This window comes from Lycorma delicatula, chromosome 3 (genome assembly GCF_047948215.1).
Source record: "Lycorma delicatula isolate Av1 chromosome 3, ASM4794821v1, whole genome shotgun sequence".
NCBI classification, from domain to species: Eukaryota; Metazoa; Arthropoda; class Insecta; order Hemiptera; family Fulgoridae; genus Lycorma; species Lycorma delicatula.
The window spans coordinates 194,964,733-194,991,487 of record NC_134457.1 but is presented as its reverse complement, the minus strand read 5'-3'; the positions used below and the strand labels follow the sequence as shown (position 1 = coordinate 194,991,487).

The 26,755-nt window shown below is 29.1% G+C and overlaps 1 protein-coding gene across 4 annotated transcripts in view; it reads left to right on the top strand.

The window, feature by feature from the left end:
- aux (cyclin-G-associated kinase) overlaps positions 1-26,755 on the top strand; it is a 116,358-nt gene that overhangs the window by 85,108 nt on the left and 4,495 nt on the right. The window contains exons 17-26 of one of the 4 annotated variants that reach the window (XM_075361277.1): positions 87-277; positions 401-513; positions 742-1,155; positions 3,732-3,873; positions 8,903-9,013; positions 13,510-13,599; positions 15,783-15,943; positions 16,430-16,600; positions 22,872-23,009; positions 24,090-26,613. In XM_075361277.1, coding sequence (XP_075217392.1) covers positions 87-277; positions 401-513; positions 742-1,155; positions 3,732-3,873; positions 8,903-9,013; positions 13,510-13,599; positions 15,783-15,943; positions 16,430-16,600; positions 22,872-22,979 — 1,501 coding nt within the window. In that variant the 3' untranslated portion in view covers positions 22,980-23,009; positions 24,090-26,613. Of the gene's footprint in view, positions 1-86; positions 278-400; positions 514-741; positions 1,156-3,731; positions 3,874-8,902; positions 9,014-13,509; positions 13,600-15,782; positions 15,944-16,429; positions 16,601-22,871; positions 23,429-24,089; positions 26,614-26,755 lie in introns of those variants that run through there. The other 3 variants (XM_075361276.1, XM_075361275.1, XM_075361278.1) reach the window with 3 other exon arrangements.

Sequence of the window (26,755 nt, the reverse complement as noted above, 5' to 3'; positions counted from 1 at the left end):
ATGTACTGTTATCAGTTTATAACTTGTTTATTTTTTTTTTTTTATATGTATATTTATATTGTTATTTAATGTGGATTTTGTTTTAGGAGTGATTTGGATGATTTATCAGAAGGTGAACATTATCAGGGTGATAAATTCTCTGTGATAATTTGTGTGGAAATGTTACAATCAGTCGGTAACTCTCCTACACCGTGGTTGGATCATTCACTACGTAATTATTCACATGATGTATTGTTTTCAACCAAAATTGAATCTGAAGAAACTCTTGATAATTTTGGTTAGTTAAATCTTTTGAAACTATGATTTATTATTTGTCAACATTTAGTACTAGTTAAATTATGATGTATGCCTAGAGAACAGTAATTTTTTTTTAATTTGTATTATTGTTTCTTAATTTCAGTACCAAAGAAAGTACCTCCTAAGCGACCAGGACCACCTCCCAGACCTGGGCCACCTCCGCGTCCAGCCCCGCCTTCTAGTATTAATGAAAACCAAAATGATGAAAAACTATTTGTAAGTACACTATTTTTATTTAAAAAATTCTGTAACATTTATGATAAAATCGAGAGAGTGGGATTATGTAATCATTTTTAAAAATATAAATAAATTTTATAAAACATATTATTGTGGTATTGTTTTAAAAAATGTATTTTAAATTTTTTTTTCCAATTTGTTAATTTTGATGTTTTATATCTTTAAGGAATATGCTTGTGTAATGCCTATTTTATTTTGGTGATATAGGCTACTACTGAGGAACAAGAAAATCTGCTTGGTGAAGGTGTTAGTGATATAGATAATTCTGGTGAAGCTGATTTATTAAATCTGTCATCATCATCAACATCTATTAAAGAAAGTAATAATTTAGTGCACGATAATGTTGATTTGTTGAATATAAACGATACTGCTTCTTCAACGACATCAACGACCAGTGTGAAAGTTGACATTTTTAATATGGATGGCGATATTAGAACAAATGATAAAAGAAATATTAATGGAAATAGTGGGGGTGTGGCTGATCTTTTGGGAGGATTTAGTGATTTTGTTAGTAATTCACCAAATGTGCCGATCTCAAATAATATAAATACTGGTTCTACAACTCTGACAAGTGATTCTCTTAATTTTGATCCTTTTGGAGGAACAAATACTACTTTAAAGGTTAGTTTATCATAGTTATCTTAATTAAGAATTTAACTGAATTTTTTTTGAGCTTAGTCTCTCATTCCATGTTGGCTGTACACCTTTTTCTAATATCCATCACTGATATGAACTTTCTAAAGGATTTAAATCTAAATTAATTTTTTGAAGTAATCTATGATTGGATTCTGCTAAGTTGCTGTAAACATTTTTTTTTTTGATGATGATACACTTTTCAATAATACATTTTTAACACTAGACTTGTTTGTATTCTTGTAGCTTCATCTTTATTACATCGAACCATATTTAGCTCTTAATATGATCTGTTAGTTCTAAAATGCTAAAATCTCATTTCAGGCCATAGTATTTTATTGCTTTCATGAGCATTGCCCAAGTTTCTATAGTAATGTGAATGCAGCTACACAGTTTCATAAAATTACTAAAAAGAGACTAGTTTGTTTTTAAAATAACATTTTGAAAATTGTGCCGTTATCAATAATCGAACCTGTTTCATTTTTATAGTTCTTCATATTTATTTATTGTCATGAGAATGATATACTTACACAGCTTTAGTAATATGAAACATTTGATTCACAACTTTGTTGTTTACCATTTAATTTGTTTTAACTTCGACTTTATTAAACAAAGTCACTCTTGCTGTAAGTGATGATGTTTTTAAGAAGCATTTGCATAGTAGTGATATTTTGAGTGTTGCTTGTGCTCAGCTGATGAAAGGCTTCCTCTCGATCAAGTCAACAATTTAAGGGTATTTGTAGGTTTTTGATCTGTGTAAAATTTTGTTCTTTAAATCCTGAAAATATTCAATATTCTCAATACATAAAATGTAGCTCAGATATTTGCCTGGTCTAAGCTGCATTCCTGAGTGTAAGTCAAATTTTTACCTTCAGAACAATTAATCCAGTTGTTAAATTTATTGTAAAACACACATCAAACTAATGTTTGATGACAAATTCCATTTATTGAAAGTATACATTTATATTTATAATGACTGGAAAGTTATTTCAGGGTAAAAATTGCTATTAAATACAGATTCTTCATCAATATTTTTCTCTGAAAATTCTTCTTGTCATTATAAAAGGTATCTGCAAACAGTGAAGCTATGAACTTCACAGTGAAGCTATGAAGCTCAGTAGAACTGTGACAGTTCTACTTTTACTTCTGTTGAAAAAAAAAATGTGAAAATTGTCATCAGGATGTGATCATTCCTACTTTCTGATCTCCGTTGGTCTTCAGACTCTTTTCAGATTTATCACTTTTACCTTTCATCTGATCAGGTTTTTTTATGATGGCAAATTTTAAGTGTAGATATAATTCATGCAAGGAGGATCTAAAACAAATGTTGCTGTGTAATTATACTTGTGATTACCCTTCTTATGTAAGTGGATCGCTTTTACCTAGAGTCACTTTTCTGGTTGTTGCTTTATTACAGCGTATATTACATAAGTGAAAAAGTTAAAATATAAAAATAATGCCATCATACCTTGTCAACTCCATGTTAATAATAACATCAGTCGTTAATAAAATTTCTTCTATTCTTGGGATAATAAGACTCAAGAGTTCATATCAGTTTAGTGATTATTTTATCTGATAAGTTTGGTTATATTTGAAGACTATACAATTTTTTTCCAATGCAACCAAACTTCTCATTAACATTTTAGCGTCACCTTTATTAATAGAACTGAAAAAATTATTTCCTTTTCAGATTGGTTTGTTTTAATCATCTTATAAATCAGAATTTATTTATTTGTCCTGAATATTTATACGCAGTCCAACTACATAACAGATAACCTTTTAAAGCAAAATGGGATTTTCTCTCAATTTTTTTTAATATGTAATTTTTGAGACAGTGTTGTTACATTGGACATTATTTTCTATAAATGTTTTGTCCTCTTGGGAAATCTCCATTTCTGTTTCTACTCCCTCTATTTTTCTCTATTGCTTGGGTTTCATTATAATCCTGCCAAGGATTGCAATCATTTAATTCCTTTCTTTTTTATAAGTATTATTTATTCTTATAAAGAATTCTTACTCCTTTTCTCAATATTCCTTGATAAATTCCTATGATATCCTAAACTACTTCCTTATAACTACTGATATCCGTATAACTAAATCAACTTTTTGCAACAATTGAAATCTTATTCCTATCTGGGATATCTTCAGATGTACTTATTCCAGAAATTATCTGGTATCCTGTTCTTTTATTTATGATTTAAGGGTACTAATTTTATTGTTTCACTTATTAATCCCTATGATACTTCAATTTTTTTTCTTTTGGAAATATGTTTCTTATTTTAACAGTTATGCTGTCTTACATTTCTAATTTTCAAGTTTTTTTTTTTTTGAAAAGATAGATATATAGAAAATGTGAAAGAGGAATAGGAAGAATTATCCTTTGGGAATCCCTGTGGGATTATTTATCCCATAGGGAGTACAAAAGGAAAAATAGAATTATCCACATTTGTTTGACTATGGTATTGATTTTTTTTTATTTTTTAATTTGTATAATTTAATGTAATTTTGTTGTTAAGTAGTGGTAATATGAAAATGTAATATTGGTGATTTCTTCTTTTTTTTAGAGTGATCCGTTGAAACCAAAGACTGCAGTAGATGATAATAGTTTATTAGGAGGAGGTGGAGGTGGTGGTGGTTGGCAGCAGCCTAGTATGCCTCGCAATGCTAGTACACCTAACCTAGCCAGAGATCCTTTCGCAGATCTTGGTATTAATTGTTAATTAAATTTTTATTTCATTAAGGTGCTGTTGTATGTTATAGATGACCATTTCCAAATTGTTTACCTTATTTGAAGCATTTAATTATTATTGTCTTAGTAATATGTATTTTTTATTAAAAGATATATCATATATGACATATCTTCAGGAACTGAAGATAATGTCAGCTTCTCTTGTATATTATATTGGTTATTATTTTATGTTAGCTACTACTTAGTCTAGCAAATAAAAATAAAGAATATTTGAAATGTTATTCAACTCCAATTACATGCAAGTTGTAGACAACCTTAAGTCAATTGCACACAATTTGAAGGATTGTTTGTATTTTATTTCCTGGAACAAGCAGTGATGACATCTTACATAAAATATCAACAATATATGGAATCCTATTAATATCTTGAAGAAAATTATTTTGTTCACTTTTAACAAATATTGAATAAAATACTTTTGCAAAGTATCAAAATATTTATGTTACTTTTTTTTTGCTTGACATTTCTCTCGCTGCCACCACCACGTTTGGTCGCCGTAAAGCATAAGACCAAATGTCTGTGCCACAAACGACTACTGAGCAAAACAGTTTAGCGACCAGTGTCCTAAATAGTTCCTAGAGCTTACCTAACAGCGCGAGCGGATTAAGCGCAGTGCCATACATCACCGTCTTATGTGTCCCAACCACTCACTTGTCATATATTTACTAAAATGAGTAGGTGCACCCTGTCAACTTCTAAAAATATATATAAATTAAAATTTACTTTGTCAAGACAGCAATTCGCTGCCACTCCTAGGTCGCTGAATGCCAGCAAGTACCTGTCCACCATATTAAAGTGCTTAGAGCCCTAATTGGCTGGTTGTCAGCCATATATCTCAAGGTTAGCTTCCCGCAGCAGTGCATTAGAAGTCTTTCCTGTAAGTAAACTACTGATGTCAGTTGAACATAACAACCACATCAAGGATCTCCCACATGGTTTGACAATGCGGCTCTCACCACTTGTGAGTGGCCAATTTTCCTCTTGACCTCTAAGTTCCATGGTGGCCCGATCTCTGCCCCCCCCCCCTTAAGAGCAAGGCAGTCAAACATCAGGTGTTCATTTGACTGGACCTCCCCACAGATGCACAGCTCATCAGCTGCCAGGCAGAACCGAAACAGATATTGGTTTAAATGAACATGGTTGGTAAGCAGCTGGGCACTCGTTGCCCTTAAAAACAAACTCGAGGCATACCATTCCCCCCCAGATCCTGTTTAAACTTGTACAGGGATCTTCCCTTAGTCGTGGTGTCTCATTCCAGCTGCCATGCTTCCATCGTGAGGCTCTGCAGCCTCTTCTGCAGACAGGAGAGTTGACATTCTTGTGTGCATGTTTTCATTTTGGTCTTACAAGACATGAGCTTTTTTAGTATGTAAAAAATACCAAGCCTTATCTGACCTAGATTTGAACCTAGAACCCAGAGAAAGATTGAGATCGTACCACTTGTTTATCAAATTGTTTAGCTTTGAAATAACTTGTTTGTCATTCTCATTATATTGCCTGCAGCTTGAAAAATTTGAGTCCAAGCTTTGATAGCATGGACTAATGGAATAGGACAATAGGCAATGAATATCAAATTGCCTTCTTATTCACATTGAGTCATAATAAAAATTGGTACATTTTTGTAAAAGGATTTCACTACAAAAGTATATTGCACTGTAGTTCACAATTCTATTGAAATTAGATAATTTAGAGTTACTGCAGAGTGGTACTTTCCTACTCAAGCTAAATTCAATTCAGCTAGAAATGTTACCAAATCCTCTGACATGCTATATATGTTGCTGGTAATTTAAATGACTCTGTAAAATTAATATTAGTTACATATTTTGAAGTGAAATATAAAAAACTAATTTTATTTACAAATAATTGCTTTGAGGCCAAACTTCATATAAATAGTATTTCAGTCAAACAACTAATGAAATTTTTCAATTGCAACTAAGATTGTAAATTATTTTATAAAATGATTAAGAACACTTTATTGTTCTTGAAATCCATATACATAAAAAGCAGTATTCGTATATGTATCCGCTACAGAATAAAAAACTACTGAACCGATTTACACACAGTTTTTTTGTAAAATGGTCCACATTGTCTGAAGAAGATTTAAAGCTACTAAAATCCTTGATCTGACCAGTAGAAAAGAAGTTAAGGCTATTTTGAACCAACTACTATGTTGAGAGAGTAGTTCAAATTAAATTCAATAGGTAGTGCTGTTGTTTTAACAATTGGATTTATTTACATTATGACTTTTTATAAAGTGAAAGGTTAATTTTTGTGAAGTTGTATAACATTCAGTTATTTAATGTTTTATCAAACTTTCAATTGTGTTCATTTATATATATATATATATAAATGCTGAAATCTAGCAATAGTGAAGCATTGCCAGGTCAGCTAGTTACATATATAATGGAATAAATAATTATTGTACTTATTAACTTTAGATCAATATTTCCTTGCATTTACAGATTATATAAATACAATGTAAACATTTTAACTTGCTGTGATGTAATAAAATGAACATTCAATTCCGTTACCAATCATCATTTTTTAACCGTATTATACATACATATAATGGCAATTTATGATAGTACATTCAACATAAATTGATATAACTTTTATCACACCCACCTAATACATTTAATATAATGATTTTTCTTTTCATAATGTATATGTATATATCAGAGTTTTTTTATGTCAGAATTTTTGTTTTTTAGTGTTTAAGTATGTGTCATAATCTTTTAATTTTAACTAAATAAGAGCAATATAACATATTGCTTTTGTTTATTATTGTGTATTTATGTGTTACCCCAAAAAAATGTGATTGCATTCAAAATACACAACTCCCAAGACATCCCAAGCATAAGTAATAAATTGTAGACTAAGTACAAAACACGTATTCAACTTTCAAGCCACAATCATTTGCAAGTTCAATTACTTTTACCATATTTCATAACTATTGTTTTATTAAGTAAATTTTCATATACTTGTTAACTTCATCATAAGTTGGGCAATTGAAGAAAATGAAAATATATCAGGAACCTTTAAGTTTCAACATGGGCATACCTGTTGTGATTCCAGGTGAGATTTTTTCCCCATTTAAATATAACTGCCATGTAAATATACTGCCAATATTGTTCGCTGTTGAACTATGCTTCTAACGTTTATATATTTTATGTTTTATGTATATATTTTTTTTATTTGCATCTGTATTATAAAATTTTGAGATTCCATGTACATTTCAAAACAATATTAAAAAAAGTACACTATTACTTACAGTTCACACTAATTCTTGAAAAACTTAAAACTTACATAAAAACTGTATATATTAATTTTTACACTTTCAGTTGACTTCTTTTTTTATTTTTGATTGTAACACCCTTATTTAAACACTTCTTCACACCATTAACATTATCAATCAGCTTTCTAAAATCATCACCTTGTTACACTTGGATCATCAGTAATCTTCAATATCAAAATATTTCATATTTATATTTTCATTTATTGTGTTTCTTATTTTAGAAAATGTACATTTTCTTCAAGTGAGTGAAAGACTGTATAGCTTCAATCCTTCTGTGGTTAAATTCTTTTACAAACTGAACTTTTCCATTACATTTTACTTGATAGTTTTCTAATGACTGCAATACCTTAAAGGTATCTGATCACAACTGTTGCTAAGAAAAATATCGCTCATCAATATTATTATATTTAACATTGATGGGCCTTGATGAGTACACATTACACTAATTGCCCCTTGATTTGTACATAGTGACACTGCTTGTATAATCTTTTAGGTATAAACAAGAATTTAAAATGTATCATGTGAAATCTGAAAATGTGATACTTGTGTCATTGAATTTTGTTGAAAATTTTCCAATTTCCATTTTTTCTTGAATGACAGCTTTAATACTAATAGTCTAGCTCAGCTTCACTTCTATCCCTATATGTTATTTTTAGTTGATTTTGGCAGTCAAATTCATAATTACTCATGTAAACTGCCATTTTGTTTAGAATTACATCTATTTTCTTTCTTTTTTTTTCAGTTTTAGACTCATCATCTCAATTGATTTTGACATTGTAAAACAGTAAGTTGAACCAACATGAAAAACTGTCTAGAATGTCAATTTTAAAATAGTTATAATTGTACAGTAATTTTCTATATTTATTTACCTCATCACATTCTCATTGAATATTTAAGTGAATATATTACAATTTAATTTCAGCTACTGACAGATTGGTTATAGAAGTATCCTTTTCAAAACTTCTGATTATTTCCAAATTTTCCCATAAGTTATTGATTTTGCCTTTGAGTCAAGATCCTAACTTAGTTTGATGCCAACAGTATTAACAAAACTTGAACACAAAGAACACAAAAAAACTAATTATTATTTAAGTTAACCATACAAATTCATTTCAAACTAACTTTATACATCAGTTGTACTAATAATACAAAATGGTAATCTTCATAATGACTCACAGAAACTGGCCGATCACACTAACAGAATGGCAGCGGACTTCCAACTAGCTTGCTAAGTAAATGCAATAACATAAACTGATTTTAAAATAATTAAACAAACAAGACAACGTTAACTGTTGCCTAGATGTCACTAACAGTGTTTAGAAAGAAAGCATCTAAGAGATAGAGGAAGAAGTGGAAAGATTTGCAATCATATCAACAGGAAAAACAAAGTACACAGTACCATCTGTACAAGTTGACTGCCTGCTTGAAGATTTAATACCCAGAGCTACTTTTGTGGATTTAACATTTTTTCACTGTAATTATTCTGATGTAATACACAGAATACACTTAAGTTGCCTTTTTTTATATTTGGATTATTTCCCTTTGTTATTTTAAATATAATACAACAAATTTAGTTTTTTCTTGTTGAGTTTTTTACTCGCTTATATAAAATTCAATTTCAGTAATTGTGAAACTCAGAATTTGGTGAACAATTAGTTGTTTTTTAATTGAGATTTTAATTTTTTTTCATTTAGGAAATCTGGGTAATAGTTTAAAGACATCAGTCAGTCCAGGATTATCACCGCAGCACCGACCTGCCAGTTGGACACCTCATCCTCCAACTACTCCAGCATATACACCTGCCGGTATTTATGTATTTATATTTCCATTGTTAATAATACACACCGACTTCAGTTGTATGATTTTTACTTCATTATTTAATTTTAATCTATTTGATTTTACTATTTTAAATAGCATGTTAACCCAGTAAAAAAAAAAATCCATTTACAGAATGATGAATGAATGAATATAATGGCAACCACTTCAGGAATTGGTTAATCTTAGAACTTTTAACGCATTGTTAAATGAATTTAAATAACTGGCTAATTTGTACTAAGAGTTAAATTAGTTTTAAAAAATGTTTAATTCCTGTTTTATTGGCTTGAACGTTATTTAAAAGGAAAATTTCTGTGTTGTACTCACAGTGAAGCTATGTGAAACATTGAAGGTCATTACTCCCAAGTCTGCTTAATCAGTTTACCAAATGGTACGACTTTACTGTGTACCTATGTTCAGTGTGTAAAATTTTAACCTCATGTTAAATTTAAAAATAAATCAAATTGTTGTTAGTTTTGTAAAGAATATTTCTTATATCAAACCAGATTCTTGAGTGATGTATATTTCAAGTCTAGTAGAATATTTTTAAACAAAAAAAGAAGATTACTGCTCAGGGCAACAGATTGTTAGAAAATCTGAAAAAATTTGGAAACTGACTCATGAAAACAGTCCCAAATAATCCACAATTTGAATGAAATGTTTGGAGTCAATTATGATAAGAAACCTTAATCAAAAACTTAAACGTGGATGTGTTATTGCAAAATTTATCAGTCAACTCTTATCTCTCAATCAACACAGTAGTGTATGATGTGTGCTATGAACCTAAAATGATGGCTGCTAACAATAATCAAAATTTTACTTCTAGTATTATCATAGATAATATATTCTGAGTATTCCTCACTCTTTCGACAGTCTAGTTAATGCACACTCAACTGCACCAAGTATGAGCCACACACCCCACTGAGTGAGCACAAACAGAGTTTGATCAACAAACCAAGTTCCTCTGTCATTACACCATAGACCTTACTTTTATGACTAAAATCTTTTTATATTTAACAGTTTATTCATTCATTATACGAGTTAAGTTTGCGCGTTACAAATATTCTTATTATTAATACATACTAAGCCATATCACAATGAAGTTGGGTTACGGATGATAATGAATTCGAAGCAGCAGAAGTCATTCAGTGCAGTAACTTCCAGTCATAAAGACCAAAGAAGGCATAGCAGATCCAAAGTTAAACAAAATGCATTTTTGTTTTGCTTCAACTTTACACCATTGTATTTGTTTTGGTATTACAGTAAATTCTAATTTTTAATATAGAGGAATTTAGGAGCTATGCAGCAAAAAAGGCCAGTACTGTAGAAAAAATTTAATTCATTGTTGCATAAAAAAAGTGGGTCAGCCTACACCTTCCCTTACAACTCATTTCTTTTGTGGAAATTACAATCATATATACAATTAAAATTTTTTATGTTTTATATGTATTTTTATATAAATATATCTTATATTACAACTGATGATGCAGTATCCTGCGAAGGTGCTTTTGGAATAAAAAAAATAAGGTAAGCGTCATTTCATTTACTTTATAATTCTGTACTTGGGTTATTCAAGTTTGATTTTAATTATAAGAATACAATATATATATTAATTTATATTTAATAGAATAATTGAAATAGGATGACTTACCTTATTTCATTACATAAGCAGAAGCGCTTTCACAAACTTAATTCACATCATTAACTGCATTATATTTATATGTATACTTCAAAAAACATCATAAACTCCACAAAACATATCATATCACTTATTTATTTATATTTTATATTAATTTTTTTTTTAAACTAATTAAATTTTATTAAATACTTTTAAATTTAAATTTACTTTTTTATATAAATTTTTTAAACAATTTTATATTTTACATCTTGTTTTGATTATAATTTTTAATTTAAATAAAGTTTTTTAAATTTTTGTATGCTTTTACTAGGATTTGAGCCTTAGAACTCTCGACTTCAAAATCAACTGATTTGCAATGACGAGTTCACCACTAGACCAACCCAGTGGGTTTTACCTAAATGATTTTACCAACCTGGTGGGTTAGTATCAGATGATTTTAAGATAAAGAACATCATTGATGTTTTTTGAGGCAATGGGATCACTTGAACATATACCCACAGAAACTATTTTAAAAAAGTAACAGCCATTTTTAAACAAGCTTGTGTATTTTTTCAAACTAGTTCAGAAACTTTTGTGTGTGTGTGTATAAGTTTATAATTTGTAATGTATATATATATATATATATATATATATATATATATATATACACACACACATGAGGTCTGTAGATAAAGTAATGAGACTGGTTCAGAAAAACTTTTTATTTATAATTCAATTATAGATAGACCCCATCCACCTTTGAAATAATTCCCTTGGGAAGCCATGCAATGCTTCAAATGGTTTTCCCACTCTTCATAGCAGTGTTGGAACTTAGAATCCGGAATATCCTTCAGGTGGTCAGTTACATTTTTTTTTTTTTTTTTTTTTTTTTTTTTTTTTTATGTATTCTGCTATTTCAAATTGGTGTCCTTTGAGGAACAGGAAAAAATCCTAGGGACTCACGTCAGGTGAATAAGATGGTTGAGGAACCATAGGAATGTTTTTCTTTGCCAAAAACTCGTTAATTGAGAGTGCATTGTGAAGGTGTGTTGTCATGATGCAGCATCCAGTTTTCTTTGATGGCTGGTCTCACGCAGGCAACTCTTTTCCGGTCTTCAAGAATTTCTCAGTAAACATATTGATTAACAGTTACAGTCTGTCCTGTAGGCAAAAACTCCTAATGGACAATGCCATTACTATCAAAGAAAATTAGCATGGTTTTGATTTTTGATTTGCTCATTTTTGCTTTTTTGGCACTTGGTTAGTTTGAAGTGTGCCACGCCTTGCTCTGGCATTTTGTTTCTGGGTCATACTCAAATATCCAAGATTCATCACCAGTAATAACATTTTTTAGAAAATCAGGATCAGTTTCAATTCGCCCTAGAAGATCACGGCATACTTCCACCCTATTGTTTTTTTTTCAACAGTGAGGTTTTTTGGGACCAATTTTGCACAAACTTTTTTCATGTTCAATTTGTTTGTCAAAATTTGATGGACTGTGGTATGGTTCAAATTCAGTTGTTGTGCAATCATTACGACAGTTAATCGCCAGTCGTACCATATCAGGTCTCTGATTCTCTCAACGTCGTGACTTCTTGATGTTAATGGTTTTCCAGAGCATGGATTATCTGCAACTGATTCCTGTTCATCTGAAAATGCTTTAAACTACCTAAAAACTTGGGCTCATGATAGAGCGTCATCTCCAAACGCCATTTTAAATTCTGAAAAAGTTTCAGTAGCATTCTCACAGAGTTTAACAAAAAACTTAATTGCACAATGTTGCTCATAATTAGTATCACTCATTTTTGTAATGCACAACAAAAACTTGTATCACAAAAAGTTTGTTTACATCTCACGTGGCAACAGTAGACTAAAAAATATTAATACCTAATATAAATCAGCTCTTTATATAACCACATGTTTACTAATAACTTTTCAGTGTTGCCACTTTGGCTACCAAAAAAAAACTAGTCTCATTACTTTATTTACAGATCTCATGTGTGTGTGTATGTATATATATATATATATATATATATATATATATATATATATATATACATACACACACACAAGAGAGCCATTTTTTTAAAGTCCATTTTGAAGTAAAACAAAACTGAAAAATATGAACAAATTCATAAAAACTACATTTATTTACTATTTCTCTACATATTAATGTCAACATATTTTTCATAGTGTTTCACTAACTTCTTCAATCCATCTTCAAAAAATTCTGCCACCAGTAACTTAAACCACACAGAAACACCATTTTTCAATTCATCATCTTTATCAAGTCTTTGTGATTCAAGCGCTGTTTAAGGTAAAGAAAAAGAAAGTCACTAGGAGGAAAGTGAGGGCCAATAGGTAGATGATTAAAACTTTCCAACAAAATATTTCTAATTGCCTCACTGTCCGATTTGCCACGTGTGGCCAGGCATTGTCATACAAAAACAAAATCCAGTGAGATAGCATTGCACACATTTGTTTTTATAGCTCTTCTAAGTTTTTTTAACACTTCTTAATACACATTTGCACTCATAGTAGTTTTGCAACCACTGAATTCAACAAACAATACAACCTTTTTGTTCCAAAATGTAGTAGTCATAAGCTTCTCTACCGAACATTCTAGCTTGAATTTCTTCAGTCTAGAAAATGATGAATGTAACAAAGTTATGAGTCTCTTTGATCTACTAGATAAAAAGGTCTGAGTATGACAAGGTAGATAACAAAATCTTTATTTATATTTTAACCGCCCATGTGATTGGACTAACTGAAACGATAAATAAAGTTTAGTGGTCTAGTGTTTACAAATGTTTATCTTGCTACATTTCTGTCCTTTTTAAAATAAATTTTATATTTCCATTTTTGTAGGAAGTCCTGTCAAAAATGCCAAGTCACCTTGTGAACCTAATTATGGAAGATCTCATTTTGACAGTGCATTTAAATCTTCAGAAACGCCAGGTAATGATTTTTTTTTATTTTTGTAGTTATTCATTCAGTCATTTACCGAAGTCTTCTAGGAACATAGGGAATTAAGTCATTAAATTTATAGTAGTTTTATTTGGTTATGAATCAAATTGTTTAATGTAGTTTAGAATATTTTTTAAATACCTTTTTTTTATATGTATGTGAGAAAGGTTATCTAATGTCTCAGTACAATGGCCTAATCCTTAATTAATATAAGTAAATATGTAATAAACATAGGTGAGGAAACTTTTTACTTTTCTCTTTATCTGATTTTGTTTTTTGAATAAAAATTCAAATCTGAAAAAAATACTTTAATATAATTTTATTACACGTATTTAAACTGACACTTTCTGGAAATATAAACACTCATTTTCAGAGTGGTGGCCATATTATCTCTTGACAGTAATGTCATTCATAACTTGGGTAATTATAAGTAATTCATCTCTTGTGTAGTTACATCTACATTCAAGAGTCCTGGCATGCTGATATTCAGCTTAGTGAAGAAAACAGTGGGAAAATCACTTGATTCCATACTCTTTAGTAAACCTTACTTGTAATGTTTGTTCTTCAGGTATAGTATTTTTAGAAGTACTGACTTGTGTCAGCTCGCCTATAACTTTTACAGTTACAGCACCTAATCACATCTCAGTATTTTCATTTTATTGGCAAAAATGTTAGCGTTTTATTGTGACTTTAAATAAAATGACACATCCTTGATAAACTTTAATTTTAAATAATTAAGTTATGCCAGAAATTGTGAAATGATTACACTTACATTCCAAAATGGAAGGAAAATAATTCAGCCTTTCAGAAGAAAAATAAATCTCATCGACACCATCTTGAGTAGGTAGAAGAACTAATTTCACCGTGTGTTTTTGGAGGAATGTATTAGTGGAGGGAAATACAGAAAGAGATAGAAAAACAACATAACTCAAATCTAGACATGATTTTATTTAATTCGCTTATGTAATCATTTCTTTTCTACATACTATTGTAAGTGCTGTGAAATATAATTTATTAATTATCCTTTATGTGGTTACTTGATATACCTCATGTTTGTTATTATTGTTTGAAACACCAAATTTTTTTTTTTTAACTGAATCTAATCTTGCTATGTATCTGGTAAAGAATTTTTATCAGTGTATTTAACCATTTTGTAGGTATTGTTTTAGTTTTTCACAACCCAATCTAAACTTGAAAAGCTGAAATTGGTTTATAGTTATTATTCCATAATAATTCTTTTTCGTACTTAATGTGTTGAATTTAGTTTTTCTTTAAAAATTGTTTCTAAACTATAAAATTGTATTGCACAGTTTAATTTTATGTTCTTCGTAAATATTGTTTTATATCAGTTTGCTGACTTCAATAATTAAGGTTAGATATGATTTATTTACAATAAACAATCATATTGTTTAATGGGAACTTTATTTAAGGTTAGTTTTTATTACTTTGCACATTATTAGCGAAAAGTCTACGTTTACTTAAATTGTCCCAATACTTAGTAGGTCATTTACTGACAGATGTTAATGATGTGGCAATGACTTGACACCAGAATTTAGTGGTGTTGTCTTATCCGTTTCAGTCATAGATTATATGCAGTTACGAAAAGAAAGAGCAGATGAAGTGATGAAAATACTTTTGTAGGATATTGGTTTGTATCTGTCATTTGGGGACAGATAAGGGTAATAGAAATAGAGGGAAAGTAAATTTAAACGTGAGAACTTATTCTAATTTTGGCAAGAAGTTGAAAAATAATTTGAATTGATGTGGCCAACTGTGATTGCCAAATTGAAAATTATACTATACTACCTGGTACATAAATAATTTTAGAAAACAAGATCACATTTACAGATCACCCATTGTAAAATAATAGCATCATATCATTTTATACAAGCAGTGCAAAAAACACTGCAATGTAAAGTTTCATGGTTTAAAAAAGTTACCATCTTGAAGGGTTAATTCCTGTAAAAGTGCATTTTCTTACCGATTAGAACAGTTTTTCAGTCCTTAGTATCATTAACTTTTATATATTGGATTAATCCATTTAATAAAGTAAACTATCTTATTTTGATGATTGGATAATTGTCCCTTTCTTATGGCTCCTGTGTATATAGTTGTTTTGCATGTGTATCTTTAAAATATAATAACAATTGATGTATTTGTTTTTCAATAAACAGTTGCTGCAGGTAAAACCTCTGGGAAGGGAGCCGATGTGTTTGGAGATTTATTAGGTAGTCAAGGGTATCAATTCACTTCTAAAAAAGAAACAGGACCTCGAACTATCAATGAAATGCGTAAAGAAGAACTTGCTAAAGATATGGATCCTGATAAATTGAAGGTTAGCATTTATTAATTTTTCCTTTGCATTAGAGTAATATTTATATGTAAACTCTTTTTAAAACTTAGAACACAATTTGATTTTTTTTTTTAAGAACATGCCCTTTTTCTTAGTTTTTTTTAACTTTTTTGTATATAATAAACTTAATTTCTGTCTTCTTATTTAACAGTGAAAATTATTCAGAAGTTGTGACAACCCAATCTGTAATTATTTGTATTATTTTCATCTTTTACTACGTCTAGTTGCATCCATGAACATATCTCGATTCCATTCAATACTCAGTGCCATTCAGTTAGTAAATATGAATTGAAAAAGTTTTTGTAAATACTCGCATTAATAAATAATGATAAGTTATTTATGTGTAGATAATTAATTTATTCATCTTTGCAATTGCAGAATAATTCAGAGTTGCATCACATTATGTTGTGAGCAACATAATCAAAATTCAATCAAAATTATTTATTTATATTTTTTAATTATTTTTAGGTAATGGAATGGGTAGAAGGTAAGAAAGGAAATATTAGAGCACTGTTATGTTCAATGCACACTGTTTTATGGGATGATTCTAAGTGGCGTTGTGAAATGCACCAACTTGTGTCAGCAGCTGATGTTAAAAAATCGTATAGACGGGCATGCATAGCAGTACATCCTGATAAGGTATTTATAATATTATATTTTTTTCTAATTTATTGATCATTATGATGAAATTTTCATAGTCTGGCTATACCTTGGTTTGAGGTGTTCCAGTATATGCAATGTTGTAACCTGGAGCCTCTTTTAACATTGACAAAAATTCTGTTAAATATATAATTAACATATGCCAAAGTATCATTTTTACCTTGGCCTTCGTAAAATTCAAATTGTTTTGGTGATATTTTATTGACAGCAGATCTTTTATAAAAGAGTTATGTACCTCCAGTTATCACATCAAAATAATTTTTTTAAATGTAGCAAAGAGTTTTAGAACAAATTAAATCTTTGAAATTAGAATAATATTTTTCAAGAAAACCAGAGGCTTTTTGTTACTGAAGATTTTTTGAGCATTAGCAGTATTAAGGCAAATGTTGGTTGTATTTTGAAATAATAAATATTTTTCTTATAGAAACATTATTGCACCAGTTCTAAGATATTTGTTCAGCCACATAATTCCTATGCGCAAAAGGAGAAACTGCTTCTTAAATTGATCACCTGAGACATTTTTAAGTTAATTGTGATTATTACTATGAAATTCTAAAAAAAGAAAAACTGAACAAGCAGTTCTGAGATTATCAGTTACTAAATGCTGCAGCATATGTCTACCTGAATGGTATTCAATGGAAGTACTGTGGATCACCAGATCAGTAATAAAATCATTATTCTTACTTCAGGAGTGCTCAGAACTATTTGAGGTTTGATAAAAAAAGTACATGGAATTTTTGTTTTTCTCAAAAAAATGTTAATTTATTTGACAATATTGATTTTATCACCATCAAATTACTCCTTTTCAGATATAATACATTTGTGCCGGTGCTTTTTCCAATCTTCAAAGAACTTCTGGAATGTTGATTCCGGTATGGCATTTAACTCCTTCAGCGATTCTGTCTATATATCTTCAATGTTGGCAAATCGTTTTCTTCCATGTTCTTTTCAGCTTGGGGTATAGGAAGAAGTCACTGAGAACCATGTCTGATGAATACGGAGGCCGAGAGGCATCGTAATGATGTTTTTGGCAAATAATTCACGGAACTCGCAGTGAAGTGTGAGCAGGTGCATCATCAAGATTCCTAAGGTTCAAATCCTAGTAGAGGCAGTTATTTTTATACGGATTTGAGTACTAGATCGTGAATACCTTTGTTCTTTGGGTTTCAGTTAACCACTCATCTCAGGAATGGTCGACCTGAGACCGTATAATCTTACTCTTCATATACATTCATACTTATCATCATCATTCATCCTCTGAAGTAATACCTTACGATGGTTCCAGAGGCTAAACAAAAAAAGAAAAACATGCATTATTATGGTGCAATTGCCATGAATTGTTTCGCCACAAATCCGAGGTTAAATTGCTTCACGCAAATGGCGTAGAACTTCCACCATTTTCTTCACTTTTTTAACTATGTGATCAGTTGTTGATGTGCTGGGACATCCAGGGTGCTCATCATCTTCAACGTCTTCACAGTCCTCTTGGAAACTTTTGTACCATTTGTAAACCCTTTTTTTATTTGTAAAAAAATTGCCAAAAGGAACATTCAACATTTCCAATGCAGTGCTGCACTTTATCCCATTCTTAAAGTAAAATTTAATGCAAATCTTTTATCCCATTTCTTCCACAAGTTAAAAATCACCGACCATACCAAAACACATGTAACATTTTAGACAGCCAGCAATAAACTAAGCATCCAATATGGCTACGAATGTAAACATACATTAGGAACAACTATACCAACACAACAAAAAAAAATGTTGACAGTTTGTCTGACTTATACAGCTTGGGAAATTTAAAAATTCCATGTATTTTTCTTATCAAACCTTGTAAATGTATCAAACTGGATATCAAATTGTAGTGACTTAATATATCCAAATAAGAGACATAAAAAATTAATACTGAGAGTGCATATCATTATAATTTAATAGTAGCAGTCATTAATTTTGTGACAAATATTTACAATATTCAGCTAATAATGCACAGGAATAGTGCAAAAGCCCTCTTGAAATAAAGTTCTAGCTGATTTTTTCCATTTTCGTGATGTAAAGTTACTGTGAAACCATCAATTTTTAGAGCCATTATCCAAGTATTTGTTATTTATAAGTAAATTAGACCATAGTTTAGTAGAACAGCATAATGATGTTAATGTATCATTAGTAATGAAGAATTTTTATAGAAATCTGTTATCTGGAATGTGTTGTTAACAATCTGTGTGTGAAAAATAAATAAATTCTTTAAAATATAATTAACAAAATAATATTATAATTCATTATACAGTAAATATAAAAACGTTAGACTTTAATGTTAACAGATCTCAAGTAGACTTTTTTTTTCTTTTTTTCATGACCATATAGGATCACGTTAGTCAGTCCATTATCCAAGTCTCTTCGAAGGGACTGTTCGGGCCTTGCAGTCCTCCCAGTACTTTTTTATACTTTCCAATTCCCATGCCCTTTCTGGTGTTGAAAATGTTCATGTTGTGAGTTTCTTTCTTGTGAGTGTAAAGCAAGTATTTTTGTCCATTTTTTTGTTAAATTTTATCTTGTCGTGGTGTCTTCTGGTGTAAGGCCAATTTCCTTCAGATCATTCTTATTTCTCTGATCTATCTACATCCTGAATTGGTGTTTTTCGAGTTGAGATTGTACTGTACCAGCTGTTTCAGAAGTCTCGAATCTTGCATCTTCATGTTGTGTCCAAAGATCCTAGCCCCCTCTTACACATGAATCAGTGATGTTTTCTAACTCTTTGTTGGGGATGATCCACTAATGCCCATCTTTCTGGTATTTTTTTGTTGATGCAGATTCTTCCAATTCTTTTTTCGATTTTCTGGAGTCTGTCAGTATTTGATTGTTTGTTCAGGTGTAAGAATGTTTCTGCTGCATATGCGCTTTACGGTTTTATAACTGCTGCAGTATCTTACTTTTTCCGTTCATGGATAGACTTTTTTGCTGTAGATTTACCAGGTTAATTTTTGTGCTTCAGCTAGTTTGTTTGTTCTTATTTGGATGGTTTTTTCATTTAGATTGTTTGATATTATTTCAGTGAGGTATTTAAATTGGGTTACTATTTTGACTTTATTAATGTTTGTGTTTACTTATTTTAATTGTGTTGCTTTTTGGGGCATAATTTCTGTCTTTTCGAATAATATAGTAATAGTCTTTTATTGCATATATATAAAAAAACAACCATCTCTGACTACGTCTTCTATAGAATCTGAAACTGATAACTAATTAAGACTTACTTAGCAATCACTAAATTAGACTAGAGATATCTCTTAAAAATTTATAGAATATCTGCTACAACAGATTCTATTGAACATCTCATCAAACTAACCCATACTATATCCATTTGGCATTTTTTACCACTTCATTTAATAAAAATATATCTTTAGACAGAACTCAACAATCTTCAGCATACAGATTTATCACAGCAACTTACTGACATGCTCATATATAAAAATCAGAAATAATATTTAATAAATTGTACTGTCTCAATTCTATAATGCATTTTGAACAACATATAGAGGCATCTTTATAAACAAAATTTAACAGAGTAGTTTGCAGTCAAATAATTCAGCTCATTTAATGTGTGTGTGTGTGTGTGTGTGTGTGTGTGTGTGTGTGTGTGTGTGCACGCGTGTAAATTTTTTTTTATTAATATAAACCACCTAGTACAGAATATTGAGAGACATATCTTACCTTAATTTTATTATGAAAGTACTTTTGCAGATGCTATATCCTCAGACATGATTGAATTATTTATTTAATTAATCTGCATATTAAAAATGTTAAAAATTAGAAATATTAAAATAAACCATGCACATGGTATAAATAATTAAATAACATAATTAATTAATTAAATAAATTACTGGCTTGCTGTTGACATTTACTGCTTATCAAACACATATTACTAACTGTCAAGAGTCTAAAAGATTCTCTAGTGTAAAAAAAATGTGCCTTGGTAGATTAAAATGACCAGTGAACAACCACCAAATCCTTGATATTCCAAATTGATTGAATTAAAGGTCTTTATGAATAAACTAGAAAGTCCACATTGTTATGGGCTCCCAAAATGAGAATTGTTAACAATTTTATGAATGAATTTAACATTGATAATATCTGAAAATGTGTTGCTACATTAAGTTGCAGAATTATTTATTCAATTATAAAATGTAAACCAATAGTTGGAAAAATTCAGTAATCTACATCCATTCATATTTGTCACTGTTATAGAAGTAATGTGCCAATAATCTATCGTACCATAAATTAAACGAACTGTTTTTTATTTCTTAATTTTGAATCCAAGTATTGATTTGTACCAAGATCAAGAATGTACCTACTAAATTCAAAATAAAAATTGGATGGCAGCTACCTTTCCTTCTCACAAAAGCATTCACATTACAAGATAACAAGTATTAACTGTTAATAAGTAATATTATATCAAGACAAAATGTTTGTAGCAAACCCATTAACCTACCTAATGTATTAACTGATGAATTTAAGTCAGTTATTCTCAAATTATTAATAAGCTAAATGTATAAAAATAAAAATAAATTGTACCATTAGATCATAAATCATTTAAAATTGAGAAATTACAATTAAAACGCAAAATATTACAGTATAAAGTATCAAAATGCAAAATATTTTTTGGCTTGTCTCCAGTGAACTAAATAAATTAAGGTATAAATTTAATATGTAAACCAATGCAGAACAAATATATATAAATAAATGAAATAAATATTTCATTCATTATTCTTTACGATGAAACAGCATATATTAAAAACAAAATATTAAAATTACAAGAGATTTCAGAACACTTTCATAAGGCTGTAACAGCAGACATGAGCAATAAGATAATAATAAATTGTTATATAAGATAAAAATTAAATACCACCAAGAATATAGAAATTGACACAGAAATAGAAGTAAAACAATAAAAATCCAATCTGAAATATTTTTTAAAAATTCTTTACAATGAATCAAGACTCTCAGCTTCAAAATTTTCATAATAAAAAGGATGCTTCTACTTCTCTAAAAAATTAAATAATTAAAAAAATCTGCTTAGTATAAGAATTTGAAACAGTACATTCCACAAGAATTCATAAAATAATTGTTCTTTATCTGCAAAAGATAAAAAAGAATGATATAATATAGTCTGTTGCACAAGTCATCTTATTCTTATGACTAATATTTGTTTACATACCAACAAACCTTCTACATTAGCATTCACTTTCTGCATATAGTGATCTTAAAATAACACTGAAGTTAGATTTGTACAAGACAAAAGTGGTACATTTTGTCTGGATTACATTTTTTTTGTGTATGAGAGCTGTTCTTTGAGTTAGTGTGTACATCTTTGGTTATTTAAAATAACTTTATAAAAACTTTAAATATTACACACAGTATACTACTGTACTGTCCAAGTGTAATATTAACTGTAAAAATAACCGTGATTTTAATTATGTTAACATTTTTCGAATACTAATCGTATAAGAGTACAAATAATTGGGCAAAATGTAAAACATTAAGTAAGATATCTTTTATCTCAATATTCTGTACTAGGTGGTTTATATTAATAGAATTTAAAGTATAATTTAATAACCAGGAATAATGTGAATTTTAAGGAAAAATTTCAATAAAGTGTTTTTATATATATAAAATTACTCAGACATTAATATTTGTATTCAGTCACTCGCATCCCATGTTTTGTGATACTTCCTCACATTGATATATATACCAGTGTTTTATATAAAAATCTCATAGTTACAGCAGATAGTTAACATATTAGAAGAATTTGTTATATATACTTTCACCTGTGCCTAACAATATCCTAATGAACTGAACCTACCATCTCCAACAAGAATTTTCTAAATTTCTCCAGTTATATATGTAATATATCCTTTATCCGCTAGTCCCTTCCATTAAACTTTGTTTTAAATCAAACTTCATTGAAAGAGCTATGAAAATGTTCAACATCATTCCAGAACGCTGTTCTTCAAAAAACAGGAAATTTATAAAGAAAGATTTATTTTTATAAATTTATTATTTTTCGTTTCAGCACATTTAAAATTGTTATGTTTTTTATTTGTTGGTAATAATCATTGATTTTTTTTACCTCAGGGGTTTCCAAATTTGGTATTATGTTATCAATAATCAGAAAGTTTAAGTAATTGATTATGATGCTGATATACTATTAAATTTAATTCTAAAATTAGATATTCACTTCATAATCTTTTTTTTTCAGCACATTGGAACACCAAATGAAAAAATAGCTAAACTTATATTTGTTGAATTGAATAACGCATGGAGTGATTTTGAAAATGATGCTACTCAGCAAAATGTATTCCATTGAGACATGACAGATATATTGCAATATCATTTGGTAAATATAATTACGCATTTTATTATATAATGTGTATTGTATTAAATACTAATGTATTTAACATAATTATTTCAATTAGGCTGCACATTTAGCCTAGTCATTACAATTATAATTATAATTATTATTAACATTTAAACTTGTATATTAATATAATATTCCATTTTTTTATTATTTTATTAATAAATTCTTGGAAAAAAATAATTGTGATTTTTGTTTTAAACCATTGTTTAGTTTTAAATGATAGATTTTAAATATGTGCAAATAATGTTTATTGTTTATATGTTACCTTTTGTTTTTCATTTTTTATTTTTATATTATTATTTATGATCTACGCATATTATTTACTATAATTATTATAGAAATTTTTAGTGTTATAAATATTATTTATTTTTATTAATCTGTTTTCCTGTACATTTAAGAAAACAAAGTAAGACAATATATAATTTACTCATAGTCTGTTTTTTTATAACCTTATTGGAGATATGAAGTTTATATCGCAGTATTCCTTTAATAATTTATGTGTATCTATTTTTGAAGTTGTGATTTTAGAATGAAATTAATAAAATTTTAGTCATACATAGAGAATTTTTTCGTAGTTTTTGCTATTAATTAGTTCTAAATTGAAGGTAAACAAGTATATGTAATCTTTTTAAAATTGTGTTGTGTGATTACTTACATACATTGTAATTACTGTTGTTTTTTATTGAATAGTAACAAATTTACAAAAAAAAAAAAAAATACCATATGTTTAATTAAAACAGTAGATTCTTGTTGATTGATTGAATTCTTATGAAAATTTAGTTATTTATACATCTTAACTAAAAATATTAGTTAATATAATTCATATTTAAAATACATTCGCTTCTGATGTCCATAGCAGTAAGAAGAAATTAAAATATTAATTTCTATTAAAATAGAAATTAAAATAACAAAAAAGAAATTACCAAAATTACATTCTTGATATTTTTTTAATGATGTATAAGTACACTATTTTGTCTTAAAATTCCTTTTATCATCTGGACAATAGAGAGAATATGTGCAGGCGCACAACACTTATTACACTTTTTTGCACTTGTCCAGTCAGTATAGCATCAAAGACTTCACTAGTTACCTCTGTTGGCTTCTAGATAAGTGGTCTCAAGTTCTAACCTGGAAAGGGAGTTGTATTTTTTTGTTCATCGTTTCATCAATTGAAGAAATCCCTCTGAAATGGTTACAACAAAATTAATTTTTTTCAGGAAGTGAGAAAAACATTTCATGCCTTTTCTTTGTCTAAATTTATAATTTTAATTTGTTTTCATAATTATTTTGTAGCTAATATTTCATTTTCTGTAATTTTTTCTGTTTTTTTATTTTATTTATTTAAATGGTGTCATTATTAGGTAATTAAGAATTTTTTTGGACTAAAAACATTACAAATGCACATATGTAATTTTTCTATATTAATTAGTGTAAGAACTTAAAAAGTAATAATGCATTAGTATCATCCTTTACAGAACATGTAATAGGCTGTAACGTGGAATGTAATAAAATATATATTTCACAGTGCTTCTATAAACTTTTTTAATAAAAAAAATTTTAAATAAAATAAAGTTTACTGAAAAAAGAAACTTTATCAAATAGTCTTTTATTTATATTTTTCTTTTTATTGTTCATTTTCTTCTGTATCACACTAATGAACCATAAAAAGTTCGAAGGCAGGTAATATAAAACCCTAAGAAGATCTGTCATTTTTACTAGATTTACTGGCACTTTTCCTCCAGGATAAAGGTTTTGCAGATCCACAGAGTTAGCTGCTCAGTACACAGAAATGCTCAGGTGCTTTCCCTCTAGGCTTTTTCACTGCAGCATACACTGACCAGTTTTGAATTCTGGTGTGACTTGTCTGTACCCTAATCACAGTTGACTCATCACAAGTGGACTGAATCCACCTAGCTTCACGTATCTTGACATCAGGGTGTTTATATATATATATAGAGAGAGAGAGAGAGAGAGAGAGAGAGAGCTCTCAATAAGTGTCATATCCAAAAACTGCCCTTCCATTTTTAAAACTTTGAAGGGATTTGATGTTTTTGCAGCCTTGGATCATATAAATTATGTCCTAAGGTGTATAAAAAGCACCTTTCAATAATGGCAAAAATTGTATTCTTGCACCTTTCAATAATGGCAAAATAATGGTCACAAGACAGAAAGCTTTGGCTTGTCAACAGAAATTTTTTGTTAACTTCTGTGAAGTATCTTAACGCTACTAGGCAGTGACACAATACAACCATCCTCCAGTTGTTGTTCTGGCCTACACACACCTGTCAGAAAAGTATTACTTTTGTCTCTTGATGAAGACCCAATATTTCAAAATTATTTTGAATGAAGCAAAAGATAGAAGATGCAATCTCCAGTGATCCTCGTTTTCAACACTTTCGTGCCGAAAGCACTTTGTTCCAGCAACACAATTGCAAAAAAGCGCATTGTTGCAAGGAAATGCTGTTGCTAATTGTAGCTGTCCTTATAGAACCAATTGAAAAGATTCATCTTCTTCTCCCAGTTTTGATTTAGCTCTGCACAGTCATAGATGAATTCTAACGCAAAAAAAAAAAATTACAACCTGAATTAAAAATTTCTCATACAGAAAATATGTGGGAGTCGTGAATAAGTTCATAAAGTTTTATGATTTTATTGTTATCTTATTCATTACAATGATAAGGAAGCAATGTGATGCATCAAACTAAAGATAATTATGACTGAATTTGAATACAAAATTAGTTCTTTGACAAATTAAAAAAATAAATTGTTACAGCTGTTGCCTAACATTTGATTTTTAATATTAAATCATTTGAATCTAAATGAATCAGGAAGCAGATTCTCAACACGTTGGCAGCTGTATTTTATGCTTAATTTGTGCCATGAAAAACAAGTTAAATAGCCATAGTTGTTAATACTCATAAGTTACAATAAATAAACTTAATCTTAAAGAACATCTTATTTTCATATAAAAATTAGGTTATAATTAAAACTACATCATATAAATTATAGTAAAACAGGTGAAAATGAATATAAAAAAACCCTGCATAAAAAACCTACGCATAAGTAATGTTTTTAGACTCACCTTATTTGGAAACTGTTTGCCAGATTTAACAACATTTTTGGAGCCTGTATAACCCTTTCTACTGTCTTTTAATATTTTATTTTTCACTTGCTGCCACTGAGAAGTAAGAGACATTATTGCCTGGTCAGCCATCTTGACTGCATATGAAACCTTTCTTCACTGACCATAAATTTCAAAACCTAGAAAAATCAAAATTATTCATAAAATCTACTACAAGATGGCACCACTATTTTTAAAAGAGTATAAGTAACATTTTTACACTGAAACATCGCTTTATGAAAATTTTTTGGTGCAACCTTTATAGAGGGACCCTTTCAATTTTATTTTCCTCAATGAAATATACATGCAGTAACATCTGAGCTCATAATAACAAAATAAAAATGTCTTCTACTTTGGAGGTTATTCATTCAAGAGAATAACTGTTTTCAGCCATTAAATAATAAAAAAAATTGTACTTATATTTGTTGTGAAATTATAAGAAATTAATCATCAACACCACACAGGGTGATATTTTAGGTTATCATTTGAAGTCTGTGTACTTCAATAATTTAAACTGTTTTTCATTTTATAATCATTATTTATTTTCTTTATTTTAAATTAAATTGTTAACTATCTAATTGCAACTTTTGTAGAAGATTTTTTC